An 18,258-nucleotide genomic window follows, 5' to 3' on the forward strand; every position below is an offset into this window, starting at 1 on the left:
GAGCTGATGCCGGCTCGGCTCTGGATCTGAGCTGAACTGGCATCAGGAAACACGGGGTGCCGGCTGTAACATATAGCCGGCACCCCAGTGTAACACCCGCGATAGGAGTGGGCTCCGCGACCGTGGCATCTAACATGTCTCTGGGGGGTCTTCCCCCCACGATCACCCCCCGAACCGTTTTCAGGGGGCGCCGATTGCTGCTATGGAAGTGCTGGGGTCCGATCTGGTCCCCAGCACTGCCTGCAGGCACTGCAGGTAGGATGGCGTCTGTGACGTCATCTTACTGGCACAGTGCCGGCCTATGCATGTGCATAGGCTGACACTGCTAATACTCTGCAATACATTAGTATTGCAGAGTATTATCATGAACAAGCAATCAGATGATTGCTTACTCATGTCCCATGGTGGAAAAGTGAAAAAGTAAAAAAAAAATGTTATTCAATAAAAAATAAAGTAATAAATCAATAAAAATGCCCATAAGCCCCATAACATATAAAGAGACATATAACTAAAAAAAAAGTTTACATCATAACAAAAACCCCCACATATATAGTATCGCAGTGTCCGTAACAACCCGTAGAATAAAAGTAAATCATTATTGAACCGGTACAATGAACGCCGTTAAAAAAAAAACTGTTGAACACTGGCAACACTGGAAAAAGCATCTCATCCCGCAAAAAAAATGCCGTCACATGGCCCCAATAACGAAAAAGCAAAAATGTTATAGCCTACAAAAGGAGGCAACGAGAAAACTAAAATCCTGGCAACTGCAGGTCCCTCCTTCCCTTCTGCACCTCGCTGTGCACCCATAAAACAAGTAACGTTTATCTTTTGGAAATGTGTACATTTTAGGACTAAATGAACGTATAACTGGCACAATTTGAGCATTCTAAATTTCACCTCCATTTTGATTCAATTACTATGAAGATCTCAAGGGGTTGATGATCTTCCTAAAAGTTGTTTCTGATAGTTTGAGGGGTGCACATTTGAATATGGGTTGATTATATAGGGGGTTTTGATGCTAAATATGTAAAATTTCATTCAAAACAGTATTTATCCGCAAAAGAGTAAATTCTGAAAATAATAATACGAAACAACCATGTGCTATACCAAAATGATAATCTTTATTCCACTTAATATGAACAACAGATGTGTAATATACACCAAACCAAAAACCAATAAAAACATTTAAAAAGGAAACATCATCTATACAAAAACCCAAGGGAGGGTAGGCCCACCAACAAAACACCTCCCTAACCAGCCCCCAACCCTGAGCCTGTCCAGCTACAGAATAATAAAAGATGACCGATTATAATTAATAATTATATTAATTACTTATTTCTCTTGACTCTCTGTTACTATGCTTTATATCCATCGGACATTTTTTATTATTCTGTAGCTGGACAGGCTCAGGGTTTGGGGCTGGGTAGGGAGGTGTTGTGTTGGTGGGCCTTATCATGTTCCCTACCCTCCCTTGGGTTTTTGTATAGAGGATTTTTCCTTTTTAAAAGTTTTTATTGGTTTTTGGTTTGGTGTATATTACACATCTGTTGTTCATATTAAGTGGAATAAAGATTATCATTTTGGTATAGCACATGGTATTCCATGGTTTCGTATTATTGCTTAACTTTTTTCAAGTGCCCAGTTCTCTATCATCATGTGGAATTCCTCCTTAATGATTTTGACTAAATTCTGAAAATACGGAAAATCGCTATTCGATTTGTAAGCCGCGCGACATCAAAATATATTATCCAGACATTTCAAAAATTATGAAAATGTAACACATGAAAAAGTACACATATGGGGAAATGTTATTCAGCAACTTATTTAGTTGGTAAATCTATCTACCTGAAAATGTAATGATTTCGAATTTAAAAAAAGTGAAATTTTTCAAAAAATTCGTCATTTTTTCTTTTTTTGGAAAATAAACGCAAAACTTATCAGCCAACATTTACCACTAAAATAAAGTACAACATGTGGGGAAAAAATAATCTCAGAATCACTGTGACAATTAACAGTGTTTAAAAGTTATAACCATATAAAGCGACGCAAGTCAGAATCCAAAAAATGGGGCTGAGCCTTAAGCTGTAAAATGGCTGCTTCCTTAAGGGGTTAAACAACAGAATTTTTTTTTAAAAACTACATAAGAACGGAGACTTTTTTTTTTTTACAAAAATGTACAGGCATGTCTGAACAATACTTTGATTGCTTCCATAGAAATTGATCATCACATGTGTGACCATGTCTATAGTTTTAGAGGTTTTGCCAGTTTGCTTGACTGGAGCATGTGTTTACAGTATGTCAAAGAGGAAAGACAGCAAAAATTATCTAAGAGAAGTAATTACTGTTGCCCATTGACAGTTGAAGGACATTCCTAGAGTGGCCATCTGTAACCATAAAGTTGGTGTAGATTAAAATGAAACATTTTATCAGCCAAAAATGCTTAAACCACAATTAATAAACCACAAAACAAATCTTGATCCCACCAAAATCAAAGGGCCACAGTAGCATCTGTGATGTACTAAACAACAGGCATACAAGAGCAGTTAGTACATGATGTCATAGGCCCAATTTGTACAGCCAAGGAAAACGCCTACCTTCCCCCTGTAAAAGAGGGGTCCATAATGACTCAAATGGTATCCTCCAGTCTGGAACATTAACCAGTCTCCAGTCTGGAAGATGTGATCCATCTCTTCATCTGTGCTATCCCTTAAACCTCCAATAACGCTAACAAACATTGCCACAATGTACAATAGAAACACCAGATCACTCTCAAAGCTGTCTAGCGTATTCATGAAGGGGTGGTCCCAGGCACCGCCTCTTCCCCGGACCGCTCCGCCCTCTCCATAGGCCAGAGGTGACTGCCGCGTGTCATGTGGCAGTCACCACCCATAATCTCGACCCAATCCTGCCCCCGCAGGAATACGCTGGATCACTTTGAGAGTACAGCAAAGCTGCTTACTTTAGTAAGCTTTCGCCCAAGGGACTGGTTCTACCGTGGATGTCATGTGATTCAGACTTCTCATGGCCAGATGAAAGGACACCTTCCAAGTAGAAATAAGACACCCGCTGTGAGCTTTTGATGACAAAACCCAAGAACTTTCAATAAATCTATGGTGTGCTGCCAAACAGACAATAAGGAATACATACACTCACCGGCCACTTTATTAGGTACACCTGTCCAACTACTCGTTAACACTTAATTTCTAATCAGCCAATCACATGGCGGCAACTCAGTGCATTTAGGCATGTAGACATGATCAAGACAATCTCCTGCAGTTCAAACCGAGCATCAGTATGGGGAAGAAAGGTGATTTGAGTGCCTTTGAACGTGGCATGGTTGTTGGTGCCAGAAGGGCTGGTCTGAGTATTTCAGAAACTGCTGATCTACTGGGATTTTCACGCACAACCATCTCTAGGGTTTACAGAGAATGGTCCAAAAAAGAAAAAACATCCAGTGAGCGGCAGTTCTGTGGGCGGAAATGCCTTGTTGATGCCAGAGGTCAGAGGAAAATGGGCAGACTGGTTCGAGCTGATAGAAAGGCAACAGTGACTCAAATCGCCACCCGTTACAACCAAGGTAGGCAGAAGAGCATCTCTGACTGCACAGTACGTCAAACTTTGAGGCAGATGGGCTACAGCAGTAGAAGACCACACCGGGTGCCACTCCTTTCAGCTAAGAACAGGAAACTGAGGCTACAATTTGCACAAGCTCATCGAAATTGGACAGTAGAAGATTGGAAAAACGTTGCCTGGTCTGATGAGTCTCGATTTCTGCTGCGACATTCGGATGGTAGGGTCAGAATTTGCCATGAAAGCATGGATCCATCCTGCCTTGTATCAACGGTTCAGGCTTGTGGTGGTGGTGTCATGGTGTGGGGAATATTTTCTTGGCACTCTTTAGGCCCCTTGGTACCAATTGAGCATCATTGCAACACCACAGCCTACCTGAGTATTGTTGCTGACCATGTCCATCCCTTTATGACCACAATGTACCCAACATCTGATGGCTACTTTCAGCAGGATAATGCGCCATGTCATAAAGCTGGAATCATCTCAGACTGGTTTCTTGAACATGACAATGAGTTCACTGTACTCAAATGGCCTCCACAGTCACCAGATCTCAATCCAATAGAGCATCTTTGGGATGTGGTGGAACGGGAGATTCGCATCATGGATGTGCAGCCGACAAATCTGCGGCAACTGTGTGATGCCATCATGTCAATATGGACCAAAATCTCTGAGGAATGCTTCTAGCACCTTGTTGAATCTATGCCACGAAGAATTGAGGCAGTTCTGAAGGCAAAAGGGGGTCCAACCCGTTTCTAGCATGGTGTACCTAATAAAGTGGCCGGTGAGTATATATATATATATATATACACACACATCACAGATTAGTCCTATATATACAGCTATTACATTTCATACCTCTATGTACACATACATTACACCTAGGGCCGATTCTAGCATATTTGCTGCCTGAGGCGAATATTAAAATGCTGCCCACCCCCCTCTACTCCTGTTCCATTGCCCGCTCCCTGTTAAGTAAATGCTGAAAACTTTACTAACAATTAACATCCCCACAGGCAGCGCACCGACACTGTGTGACTGACATTGGTGACATCTAGTACCTTTAGAGATGACAATCTCTTCCATAAGGAGGACTTTAGTCCAGGTTCTTCCATCCATTACTTATCACTGCTTAATTCACGGCCGGATATCTTTAGCTTCGTGCACCATCTCCACCCGGCGTTCCTAAAAATACCACAGTACTTACTGTATAAAGTCTCCTGGGTAACAACACTTTGCTCCTAAATATTATATACTCCTGTGGCCACATTTAATTAATAATTCAACAATAAAAATAATAAAATTTATATTTATGCTCCCACGGCTCCCGTCTTCACGCAGCTATACTAGCAGCCGCGGCTCCACTAAGTGACACAGGCGGTGTGACATCATCACCCGCTGCCTGTGTCCCTGCATTGTACGGAGCAACGCGCGCAGCCATAAAGGCGCTGCGCCGCTCCACATGTAAATTGCACCTGTTTCTTAAAGAGACAGGTACGATTTATCTGGAGGGAGATTCGGGCGCCAACAGGCACCCGAGTTGCCCACATTGGAGCTGCAAAATGCCGCTCTTAAAGGGGTCCGCATTCTGCCGCCCGCTCATGGCAGATGCGGCCCTGATTACACCTTTATATACAGATATTACATGTTATGCCTCTATATACACACATTACACCTATATATAGAGAGCTATTACATGTCATACCTCTATATACACACACATTACACATATATATGCAGCTATAACATGTCATACCTCTATATACAGGCAGTCCCCGGGTTACATACAAGATAGGGTCTGGAGGATTGTTCTTAAGTTGAATTTGTATGTAAGTCGAAACTGTATATTTTATAATGGAAGTTCTAGACAATTTTTTTTCTTTTGCCCCAGTGACAATTGGAGTTTCAAAATTTTTGGTGTAATTGGACCAAGAATTATCAATAAAGCTTCATTACAGACATCTTACAGCTGATCATTGCAGTCTGGGACTATAGTAAAGCATCCAGAGAGCTTCACCAGAGGTCACAGTGGGCAGAGGGGTCCGTCTGTAACTATGGGTTGTCTGTAAGTCAGGTGTCCTTAAGTAGGGGACCGCCTGTACTAGTAAAAAAGTAAAAAAAAAATTAAATAAAAATTTAATAAAAAATAACTCAATTAAAATGCCCATAATCCCCATAACATATATAGAGTCATATAATACAAAAAAACTGTCTAAATCATAACGCCACATATATAGTATCACCACGTCCGTAACAATCGGTAGAATAAAAGTAGATCATTATTGAACCCACACGATGAACATTGCTAAAAAACTGTTAAAAACAGTCAAAAATGGTTTTTGATTCAAAACAATATTTATCCCCAAAATAATCAATTCTGTGACATCAAAATAAATTATCCAGACATTTCAAAAATTGTTCAGCAACTTATGTAGGCGGTAAATCTATCTGCCTGAGAACACAATGATTTTGAATTTCAAAAAAGGCAAATTTTTAAAAAATTTCTTTTATTTGTAAATAAATGCAAAACTTATCAGCCAAATTTACCACTAAAATGAAGTACAACATGTGGGGAAAAAGCAATCTCATAAGCGCTTCGATAAGTAACAGTGTTTAAAAGTTATAACCATATAAAGCGACACATGTTAGAATCCAAAACATGGGGTTTGGCCTTAAGCTATAAACTGGCTGTATCCTTAAAGGGTTAATAAACTTTGTGAGATAAAGCTACCAGACCACTGGTCACATGGGAAAGAATACAAAATAAATCTTGAAGATAGATTGCACCATCACAAGTTGAGAAAATGGGAATACAGCTCTTGAAACCACTTAGTGAATGTGCTAGCTATTGAGATTCTTATTTAAGATGTGTTATGGAGTAGCTAGAAGAGTACATTAGTAGCAGAGTACAGTACTGTACATTAGTAGTTTTTCTCCAGACTTGGTGGATTCTTGTCAACTCCTTTCATAGATATTGTTTAAAAATTCTGTCCATTTTATAGATGTGAGCAATTGTTTGCTGGAATATTTGAGTATTTAGCATTTAAAGGGAACAGGGTTTCTAGAAGCAAGTGTTTAAGGTAGAGTTAATCTGGCTGCCAAAAGTAGTTTAGGAAGCATCCTTAATTAATATTACAACTAGTTTTCTATTTTTATGTTATAATTGAGAAATAAGGAAATTAATTCATATTACAAAACACAGATTTCAAAAGCATTTTGATTATTTTCTTTATGTAAATGGTTATGACTAGAGATTCTAACTTCGGTTCTAACTTCGGTTGGAATTTCAGGAAAAATTTGATTTGTCACAAAGCCAAAGTTTACGGTGATTTGTGGGAAGGACGTTTTTTTGTCTCCTTTATCACCAAAATGGGTGCAAGTACAATGTGTTACATGGGGCAGAGAAGTCTGGGAAGGAGAAAGGAACACCCTCAATCACATGTGCAGACCTGTAAGCCTATCAGAGACCGGCAGGCTTATGTGATGTCACACAGACTATATATAAGAGGCAGCCATTTTCTAATCTCAGCATTTCACATTGCATGTGCTGCCTGTAGCGTCCAGCTGCTTCTGCTGTACTGTGCTGTTGTGATTTTTGCTCCAAGAGTGTCCGTTTTGGGGGATCTGTATAGCCCAAATACCAGTTCTTTTTTGTTGCTGATGTGAATAGGAAGAAATACATACTTTTTGTAGTGATTTCTGCTTCAATCCCAGGGTGTCAGTTCTTATAGCTTATAGAGTGATTTTCGTTCCAATTACAGGGTGTCCATTGTGCAGCATCTTTATAATGCAAATTCCAATACTTTTTTGATGCTAAACTTGAGAGTAACATCAGGGTGGCAGCAGTGTGAGCATGGGAGCCAAACGGCCACAGGGTACAAACCTCGCATCGGAGGTGCAAGTAAGCAGTGGTACAGGGGCTCAGTGAGGCAGCAACATTAGTAGTCGCTCAGTGCAGAGTGTTGGCAGTAAAATTACCACCTTGGCGGTTTGGCAGGTTTGTTTTAAGACACCAGTGGAGCCGAGCGCGTGTACGTGTAGAATCTGTGGGCAGAAAATGAAGCGTGGCCAGGGAGCTAACGTTGGCACCATGGCCCTGTATCAACACATGTAGTGTCAAACATGCCTGGGAGAAACATGGAACAGATGTGGGGGACCGTCTTACCGCCACAGCAGCAGCAAAACCTAGTGGAACACATGCCATTTCAGCAAGTCAAGGCTGCAGCACCTCTACCGAAGGGAGCTGTTTGTCTTTGACATCATCTCCCGGTCCAGATGCGCCTGCTCTTTGCTACTCCAGCAGTCATTGAAAGAGGCGATTACAATGAGACAACCTATGGTGCAGAAGCTGAACGAACTCTTGTCCAAGTTGTTGGTACTGCAGTCTCTTCCTTTCCAAGTCATGGACTCTACACCCTTCAGAGAACTAATGACTTGTGCCGAACAGAGGTGGAGAGTTCCAAGCCAAATTTTTTTTCCAAAAAGGCACTACCAGCCCTTTACCATTGTATAAAGCAGAAGGTCGGCCGGTCCTTATGCTTATCAGTTTCTTCCAAGGTGCACGGCAATGCGGACGTGTGGAGCTGTAACTATGGTCAGGCCCAGTACATGTCCTTTACAGCACACTGTGTGCACGTGCTTCCCGCCCAGCCACACCAACAACTTCCACAAGAGATGCCACTTTATCCTCCACGTTGTCAAACTGCTGCTACTGAGCCTCTCTCCACCTCCTCCTTCTCTACCACCACCTCAGCCTCCACAAGTGCTACACCATCATACCACATGTGCAGGGAACAGCGGTGTCATGCAATTCTACACCTGTTTTGCCTGGGAGATCGAAGTCACACAGGGCAGGAACTGCTCTGCATCATGCAAGAAGAAATCAATGTGTGGCTTTCTCCGCGACAACTAAAATCGCAATGGCAGGAATGACAGACAATGAGAGGAAAATTGTGTCCACGCTGCACCGAGGAGGGATGGCCCATGTGCCCTGCATGATGCACGGTTGTCAACAGATTCCTAAAGTCTTCCACCCATCTGCAAGACATTCTAAAAATGGCTAGGAAACTGCATGCACTTCAGCCATGTTTACAAAGCCAAGCACACCCTCTTCAAGTTGCAGCATCTGAAGGGCCTACCTCAACATAGTCTGATATGCAATGTTTCCAGCTGTTTGAATTCCAGCCTCCATATGTTAGACCGCCTGTATGAACAGAGAAAACCCATTAACGTTTTTTTGGTGATGCAAACGTTGAGTACTTCCCAGTGTAACTTTGATGTCAGCCGCTGGCAGCTCATGCGTGACACCTGCTGTTTGCTCAGGACCTTTAAAGAGGCCACGTTATTTGTCAGTCGCCAGGACTGAGGGATGAATAATGTCGTTCCACTGTTTCATGTCCTGGAACACATGCTGCACAATCTGTCTGATTAGGGTACTGGAGAAGTGGCGACTACATCTCATGGCCACATGAGTCGGGTGGGGGCTGAACTCGGAGGAGGAGGACATTGGAGCACAAGCAGATTCTGGTGAAATTAGTGTTTTTTCTACTCAAGTAACAAGAGAGGAGGAGCAGGAGCATTCGGAGGAGGTAGAAGACGAGGCAGATGACCCAGAAGCACCAAGGCAGTATACAATGGAGAAGGAGTCTTGGAGTCCCTCAGAGTCTCTTGCGCAGATGGCCCGCAGCATTCTGCTTCGCCTAACTAGTGACAGCCGAATAGTCAATATCCGGCATCGGGATGACATTTGGCTCTCTACCCTCTTGGATCCTCGCTAACGGTAAAAAATGGGTGACTTTTTTTCCAGCTGCTGAGAGGGAGGAACAACTGGCATACTATAGAGAAATACTCTGCACACAGTTGGCCACTGCATACGTACGCCAATGTCTATCCTCTGTCAGGGGATTCCTGGCAGTCATCGCTCAAGTACTTCTGCCACAGCTGCTGTGGGTAGGAGGGGTAAGAGCAGTAGCAGCTCCATCAGCAGCAGCTTAAGTCTAGATTCTTTATTAAGCAACTTCCTTCATCCGCCTAGTGAGGAAGGTAGCCGCCACTTGCCGCAGCAGCAGGACATGGAGCAGACCCTGCAACAGCAGGTGGTGGCCTACTTAAACAGCACTTTACCACCTCAGGCAGAGGATCCCATGGACTACTGGGCAGCCAAACTTGATGGCCACAACTTGTGGAGTTTGCAGTAGAGAAGCTGTTGTGCCCGTTCCGTGTGGCGGGGGCCATCGTTACCTCAAGGACAACCTGCTTGTCCACTCATAATGTGGAGAGACTGACCTTTATTAAGATGAACCAGGCTTGGTTAGATTAGATCAGCCATGACGCATCCCCCAAATGTTGAGAAATGAGTCTGGGTTATAACTACCTGCCTCAGCCACTATTCTGATGCTGCCATCCGCCTGATGCCTATTGCTCCAACTGCCTCCTACCATCTTTACCTGGGACTGGAATTGTCCGCCACCTCCACACTATATCATTGTGCCACTCTGTGGGCTCCTGCTACTGCTCATGCCACATCCACACTATATTATTGTACTACTCTGTGGTCTCCTGCTGCTGCTGCCTACGCCACCTCTGCACTAAATCATTGTGCAACTCTGTGGGCTCCTGCTGCTGGCCCCACCTCCACACTATATCATTGTGCCACTCTGTGGGCTCCAGCTGCTGCTGCTAATGCCACCTCTGCACTAAATCATTGTGCCACTCTGTGGGCTCCTGTTGCTGTTGCTGCGGACACCACCTCCACATTATATCATTGTGCCACTCTGTGGCCTACCATGTTGCCACCACCTCCACACCTCTGACCTCATACTGCTGCTGCTGGTGCCAACTTTGCAGTTCTTTTTTGGCAAAGACCTGATATTTTCAGGAAAACTGTAATGTATTATGGATTTTGTGTCTTTAATCTTCAAATTTAAATTTAAATGGAATATTACTTCCAATTTATTTCAAACTTCGTAATTGTGCCACAATGTGACCTCCTCTGTTGTGGGCTATGTGGGCTCCCTCTGCTACCGCCACCTCCACACCCTATCATTATGCCACTCTGTGGATTTCCCTGTTGCTGCCACCCTGTTTCTGCTACCTGTGGGCTCCTGCTGCTCCTGCTGCCGCCACCTCCACACTCTTATCATTGTGCCACTTTGTGGCCTCCTGCTGCTGCTGCCGCCACCTCCATGCTCTGTAATTGTGCCACTCTGTGGCCTACCTTGGGTCCACCACCTCCATAGTTTGTCATTGTGCAACTCTGCGGCCTACTCAGGCTGCTGCCAACTGACCGCTGTCTCCATTGAACAGCCTCTCATTTCCATAATGCTCTTCTCACCCTCCACCACTCTATGATGTTGCCACTATGTTTGGTTTTCCTCTTCATTTCATCTGTCAGAAGGAATGAAAAGCCTCAGGATTGGTAGTTAAAAGCAGGACATTCTTATACAGAGGACATGCAAACAGAGGACATGCAAACAGAGGACATGCAAATATTCCATTTACTGGTCATCTTTGTTTTGGATCCACTCCTGTTTGTTTTTGGCTTTAGCAATACTGATGATGGATTATTGACTGATTGAAAGCGGACACTGACAGATGAAATGAAGGAAAAAATGATCAGTGACGTCAATGCAGAATTACTGCCGGTACCCTCTCCACTCTTTTGGGGGGTTTCTAGATGTATCAGGGCTTAACAGAACAGGTTCTGTCATAATCTATGTAATTATCGGATGTCAGTGTAAAAAGTGAACTCTTTCACATTATAGTGGGATCTTGGCCCTCAGTTCAGTCATTTTGAGCTGGCACTGACGTTACCTTCTCAGGTTGGGTTCCCGCTTTGCTAATTGGGTGAAGTTGGCCTCTGTAAGTGCCCATGGAATTGAAGAGTGAAGCAAATCTAAGAGCGGCGGCTTTCATGTGTGTGTCATACTAAAACACAGCATTGTTTGAAGACCTAACCCCGCTCCCTATGCATATTTAATCATGGCACAACGTTATACAATACCCTACAGGCTCTCTGCAGCCAGGAAATACCTGTTTTTTAACATGATATGCCATGATGCAATGCAGGACAAATAAAATTTTTAAAAAAATATTTGGCGAATCGGGACGAACCGAATTTTAACAAATTTGCCCATCTCTAGTTATGACTGATCTGGCAAGCTCTGTGTAGAGCTGAATAATCTGTTAGTGCTATATAAATAAAGGCAGTATTATTATTATTATGACATATTTTAACAGGCAATGACTTTTCTACAGTGTATTAGACTACTACCTATTGTACATTGATCTAACAATTACATGTCAAATACTTGTATTTCATTTATATTTGTCTGTATTCAACACTTTTCATTCAGTTGAAAAGAACAATAGCCGCTGTGTTAGTTTAGTACAGCCTATTGTTGCTTATAATATAATGATAATGAGAGAGATTACACTGCTAGATTTTTCTTCCCTATTACAGAAATGTACTGCCAGCCTGCGATTAACAGTGGCAATGGCTTGTTGTTCAAGAGAACCAATGTATACAGTACTAATGTATTACTTATAGCAGCTGATAAAAATATATCCTGCTGATGGTCTCCTACCTTGTATCGTAACCATGATACTAATTATCACAGCACTAAGACTAACTCAATAACTGCGAGCACATATATGGTACGCTGTATAATCAGAAACTAGTCACACAAACATACAGACTCCTGCAGAAAGTGCCCTACTAAGCAACACTTAGAACTTATTTACACAATTTTGTTTTTACAAATGAAAAATGTAAAAAAAAAATGCAAAGTGAGGAACACTGCTTAAAGGGGTATTCCAGGAATATGAATGTCTGGTACAAAAACCCAATATGCTAGAAATAACTGAATACAGGCAGTCCCCGGGTTACATACAAGATAGGGTCTGTAGGTTTGTTCTTAAGTTGAGTCTGTATGTAAGTCGGAACTGTATATTTTATCATTGTAATCCCAGCCAGAACTTTTTTGGTCTCTGTGACAATTGGATTTTAAAAATTTTGGGCTGTCATAAGAATCAATATTAACACTAAAGCTTCATTACAGACCCCTGTGATACCTGTTATAGCTGTTTATTGTATCCTAGGACTAAAGTACAATAAATTACCAATATCCAGAGGTCCGTTTGTAACTAGGGGTCGTATGTAAGTCGAGTGTTCTTAAGTAGGGGACCGCCTGTATAACAAAACTCAATGTCATTACTCACAAAATGGAGCTTTAATAGTTTGATTTTATGATTCACATAATTGTATTGCCTCTCTAAAGTACGTAGTTATCACAAAGATGGCTGCCACTTAAAACTACAAGTCCCATGATCCTTTAGTTCTCAGTAATTCCTCCTTCCTCTTATGCTCTGCTCCCAGTGATGATGTAACAGACTGTTCTGTTACCATAGTAATGATGTGTAACTGCTATCCCTGCACATCACCACACACTGGTACTGCAACCAACTGACTACAGCCAAACGTAGTGGTGATCACACGACCTGCCCAGGCAGGTGCAGGACATGTGACAAGGACATGTGACCAGTGGCACCTTCTGTCCTGTGTCTGCTCCGCACTGAGAAATTTAAGGGACTGATTAAAGGGCCAGTAGCATTTTTATTCTTTATTCTTTATTCATTACTGTGCATGTCAGCAGCATTTCTCTGCTAAGGGGAGAAAATGTTTAAATAACAATTAATCACACATCAGCTTATATTTATAAGAATCATTTGTATATGAATTATGCTGATTCCTGGAATACCCCTTTAAACAATTTTCTCATCTTGCTGGTTGAGGAACAACTCTATGAAAGCCTTGTGTCAGATTAAAGTAGAGTCTGGCATCCAAGTTTCCATCCATCAATATCATAGTCTATACACACCATACTCTGAGTGTAGTTGTCAATGTAATTTTATGCCTTGCAGCGCTGGGGTTCTGGGTTTGAATCCTACTCAGGTCAACATCTACACGTGTTTGCGTGGGTTTCCTCCGGTTACTCCAGGTTCCTCCCACACTCCAAAACATACAGGTAGGTTGTTTAGATTGTGATCCCCATGGGGACAGGGACCAATTTGACATGCTTTGTGCAGCGCTGCGTAATCTGTGTGCGCTAAATTAAGAATTATTATTATTATCTCAACATTGCCTTACACAAGCATTTGTTTATATTTGACTTGCAGGTTTCTATTGATATCAAGAAAATGTGATGTCCGTTGTCAATTCTGATCACATTTCTGGGTAATGGCATGCATTTGCAGGTCGAATTATACCCCACACAAACATTTTAACTAAGATACAGTATCTTCCCCTCCATTGCTGAAAATATGGTTAAGGAGTCAGCTCCCGAAATGGAATAGAGATGGGTACCTTTTCTACACACCAGCAGAGCTCTTTGACAAATAAATGTTAATAGTGTGTATAATTGGACCTCCAGCAGAATACCATTATAAAAACCTGCTTACAGGTTCCCTTAAAAAAATGTAACAAACTATTAAAACTCAAAACAATATTTTGATTGATGTGTCTCTGAATAGCTAGACATCAGATGAATGGCATCCTTGAGCTCTCTGAATTTATACGAACCCACTGGTATGAATGGAAGTAATTTTTCTGCACAAGGGCCAAAGCAAAGTATGTGTCTGTGGATTTCTCATGAACTCACAGCCTGTGAAAAAGAGCAATTTTTTAAATGACATATTAAAGTCAATGGATCAGGTTTATTAATCTGTTTAACCCCTTAAGGACGGAGGGTTTTCCGGCTCATTTCTCGCTCTCCAACTTCAAAAATCCATAACTTTTCCATTTTTCCGTGTACAGACCTGTGTGAGGGTTTATTTTGTGCGTAACAAATTTTACTTTCCCGTAATGTTATTTATTTTAACATGCCGTGTACTGCGAAGCTGAAAAAAAATTCCAAATGTGGAAAAATTGAAAAAAAACCGCACGTGCGTCACGTTCTTGTGGGCTCAGTTTTTACGACTTTCACTCTTCGCTCCAAATAATATGCCTACTTTATTCTTTGGTTCGGTGCGATCGCGGTGATACCAAATTTATATAGGTTTTATTGTGTTTTAATACATTTTCAAAAATTAAACGAATGTGTACAAAAAAGAAAAAAAATTTTTTGCCATCTTCTGACGCTAATAACTTTTTCATACTTTGGCGCACGGAGATGTGTGAGGGGTCATTTTTTGCGAAATGAGGCGACGTTTTCATTGCTACCATTTTGAGGTCTGTGCGACATTTTGATCATTTTTTATTTCATTTTTTATGTTATGTAAAAAGGTGTAAAAGTCGCATTTCGGACATTTGGGCGCCATTTCCCGCCTCGGAGGTCACCGCCGCCTGTAACCGTTTTTATATTTTGATAGATCGGGCATTTTGGGACGCGGTGATACCTAATATGTTTGTGATTTTTACTGTTTATTATGTTTTATATCCGTTCTAGGGAAAGGGGGGTGATTTGAACTTTTAATATTTTATTAATTTTTTTTATTTTTTAAACTTTTTTTTTTATTTTTTTTTTCACTATCTTTTAGACCATCTAGGGTACATTAACCCTAGATGGTCAGATCGCTGCTACCATATACTGCAATACTTCTGTATTGCAATATATGGCATTTTTGCAGCACATTCATTACAATGAGCCACTGGCTCATTGTAACGAATCTGCAGCTGCCAGATAGCCTCGTGTCAAAAGAAGACACGAGGCTACCATGGCAACCGATCGCCGCCCCCCGATGACGTTCGGGGGCGTGGCGATCGGAAAAAAGATGGCGGCGCCCACGCGCCGCCGTCTTTTAAACGCCGCCGGCGACTTTGCCGGCGGCGTTGAAGGGGTTAATAGCCGCGATCGGTGCAAGCACCGACCGCGGTTATTAGCGGTGGGGGTTTTGTGCAATATGCAAAAACCCCCACCTCTGTATGAAGAGGACTCAGCCCGTGAGCCCTCTTCATACATCCCTTATACCTCTGCGCCGTAGAGCTACGGCGCAGAGCGTTAAGGGGTTAAAACAGAATTCTGTCATACTTATCTCCAAAAATGTCTAAAATTCCTTGAGTCATATTAATCAAGGTGTTGTGGCTGTGCGGCACATGAAAATGTGTTAGAATTTCGGTGTATTTTTCTGGTGTAAAGTGAGTTAGCAAAGGAAAGCCCAAAGTTAGACTGGACAGTCTTTCATTATATCAGATCTATAACTCAGCATTAGACACTTTGATAAGTCTGCTGCAGCGTAAGTCTGTATGGTCTCTTTCTTACTTTTAAACACTTTTCTTTAATCTCCCCCTATGTTTTTATGTGCTAACCATGGTGAACATATAAAGCACACATCCATTAAAAATGAATTTGTGAATAAGCCCTCAGTGTATGAATAAAAAATGTAATTTCCAAAAAAAGATACTACAGTCACTAGATATCAGTGTGTGAGAAGTTCTAATTAGGAATGGTTTTACAAACTTACTTTAAGAATTAATTCACATAAAATCTATGGTTCAAAAATCACTACCATGCTGTATCTAGAATATATTTAATATCAATTGTACCATTTAAAAATAGAGATGGAGTGTTGTGAGAAAATTTCCCTGACTGTACAGAAAATGTCTCCCTTTGTTAAATTTCTGCAGATCGAGCATGGAAAGAGATGTATATAAGAGCTTCAATTTAGTGGAGCAGGTATTAGGAATTGCACCCACAGTCTATCTAAAATGGGAAAGGTAAAAATATAGAGTAAATAGTTTTCAGTTTTCATTAGTTCAATAGGTTTTAATTTTCTTTTTCATTTTAAATTAGCTTATAATTGGTAATTGAATGTAAAACTTTTCTTCTTTACTTTAGATCATCTTCTATGAGGACAGGAACTTCCAGGGCCGCTGCTATGAGTGCAGTGGTGACTGTGCTGACCTCCATTCCTACTTCAGCCGCTGTAATTCCATCCGAGTAGATAATGGCTGCTGGATGCTGTATGAGCGTCCCAACTATCTGGGTCATCAATATTTTCTTAAGAAAGGAGAATATCCTGACTATCAGCAGTGGATGGGATTCAGTGACTCCATAAGGTCCTGCCGAGTTATACCACAGGTAGATCTATTATGTAATTTGGTGTTCTGTGTTAGCTGTTTATCTGGTTTTAATTTTTATATGTAAAGATTATGAAAATCTAACCATCGTACAGCTGTAAACCAGAAGATGCAGTTTGAATTAATCTGTTACCTAAAAATATCATTTTAATTAACTTCCCATTGTTTCAGCAAAGAGGACCCCACAAACTGAGGATTTATGAGAAAGAAGATTTTAGAGGTCAAATGTTGGAAGTTTTAGAAGACTGTACTTCTGTCTCTGACCTCTTTAAGAATGAGATCAAATCTTGTAATGTGCTTGACGGTCACTGGATCTTTTACGAGCAGCTCAATTACCGGGGAAAACAATATTTTATGAAGCCTGGAGAGTACAGGCGTTTCAGTGATTTGGGATCCCTCAATGCAAGAGTGAGTTCCTTCAGAAGAGTTATGGAAAACTGCTAAATTATCTAATACCAATGAAGAAATGATAAATCCTCTTTAAATATAATAAAAATGCAAGATTCTAAAATGAATAAAGTGTATCTGTTATCATTTATGAAAGTCATGAGATATTATAGATACCTTGATACCATATTAATTAAAAGAGTCCTATAGTTAGACCGTGGTCTAACTTTTTGTTGGTGCATTGGAGGTACTGCTGAAGAGGGGAATCCATTATTGGGTGTTTCTTAACTCTATTTTCTGTTTCATTTGCTGTTGTTATGTATGGTTTACTATGTTTTGAAATGACAGTATTTTTCGGACTATAAGGCTCACCATCAATAAATGCGTGCTAAAACGTCTAGGTTGATATACAGTATAAGGCACACCAGATTATAAGGCGCACTTGATTATAAGGATGAATGACCAGCAAGTGGCAGACCTGTGCACAGTTCAAGGCAGCTGTTGTCTGTAAGTACGGTTCATATATAAGGCGCACTGGACTATAAGGTGTACCTTTGATTTCTGAGAAAATCAAAGGATTTTTAGTGTGCCTTATAGTCCGAAAAATATGGTATATCAAATTCTTCCATGGGCTGTTTGTTGCATGTTAGGATGCAGATTTACTTTGGTGGTCAGGCTGTATTAACCAGACCACACAACCAGCACACAGTATACTAAGACACATCTGAGAAATACAGATTTGAAGTCCTGAAAAAGTTAAATGTTCTACTATATACAGTTGTATTGCTGCATATTATATGAGGGACGAGAACCCCTATAGTTAAAACATAATTAAAACACACCTGACAAAAAACATGGTAAAAAATAATAAAAATATACAAATGTGAAAAATTAAATAATAAAAAACTAAAAATGCTAATAATCATTTACCCTAGAACACAAGCAAAATAAAATCAAGAAATTGACTTGTGCATTATTTGTGTATAGGAATTGGAACATATTTTAACATTGATATTTTTGTAACGGTGCTAAGGTTTTTCTTCTTTTTCAACATATGAAAATAAAGCCCAAGTATCCAAATCAAGTTTCTGCACCACATCAACACCCATAAATTTTAGATTAAAAGGGCCCACAATTCCTTTAAAAAGTTACAGGTGATAGAATGCGGCAGTACTGTAAATATTCTTTCAAAAATATGTGTTTTTTTTTAAATAATAAATAAAAAA

At 40.9% G+C, this 18,258-nt stretch overlaps 1 protein-coding gene across 1 annotated transcript; it reads left to right on the plus strand.

Annotated features, from left to right (window-relative positions):
* The first annotated feature begins 16,192 nt into the window (after positions 1-16,192).
* On the plus strand, positions 16,193-17,164 carry LOC140075315 (gamma-crystallin 2). The gene is made up of 3 exons (XM_072121025.1): positions 16,193-16,282; positions 16,404-16,646; positions 16,817-17,164. Exons 1-3 carry the CDS (start codon positions 16,274-16,276, stop codon positions 17,087-17,089), a joined length of 525 nt encoding a protein of 174 aa, XP_071977126.1. The 5' UTR covers positions 16,193-16,273; the 3' UTR covers positions 17,090-17,164.
* The last annotated feature ends 1,094 nt before the right edge of the window (positions 17,165-18,258 follow it).

This window comes from Engystomops pustulosus, chromosome 8 (assembly GCF_040894005.1).
Source record: "Engystomops pustulosus chromosome 8, aEngPut4.maternal, whole genome shotgun sequence".
Taxonomy (NCBI): Eukaryota; Metazoa; Chordata; class Amphibia; order Anura; family Leptodactylidae; genus Engystomops; species Engystomops pustulosus.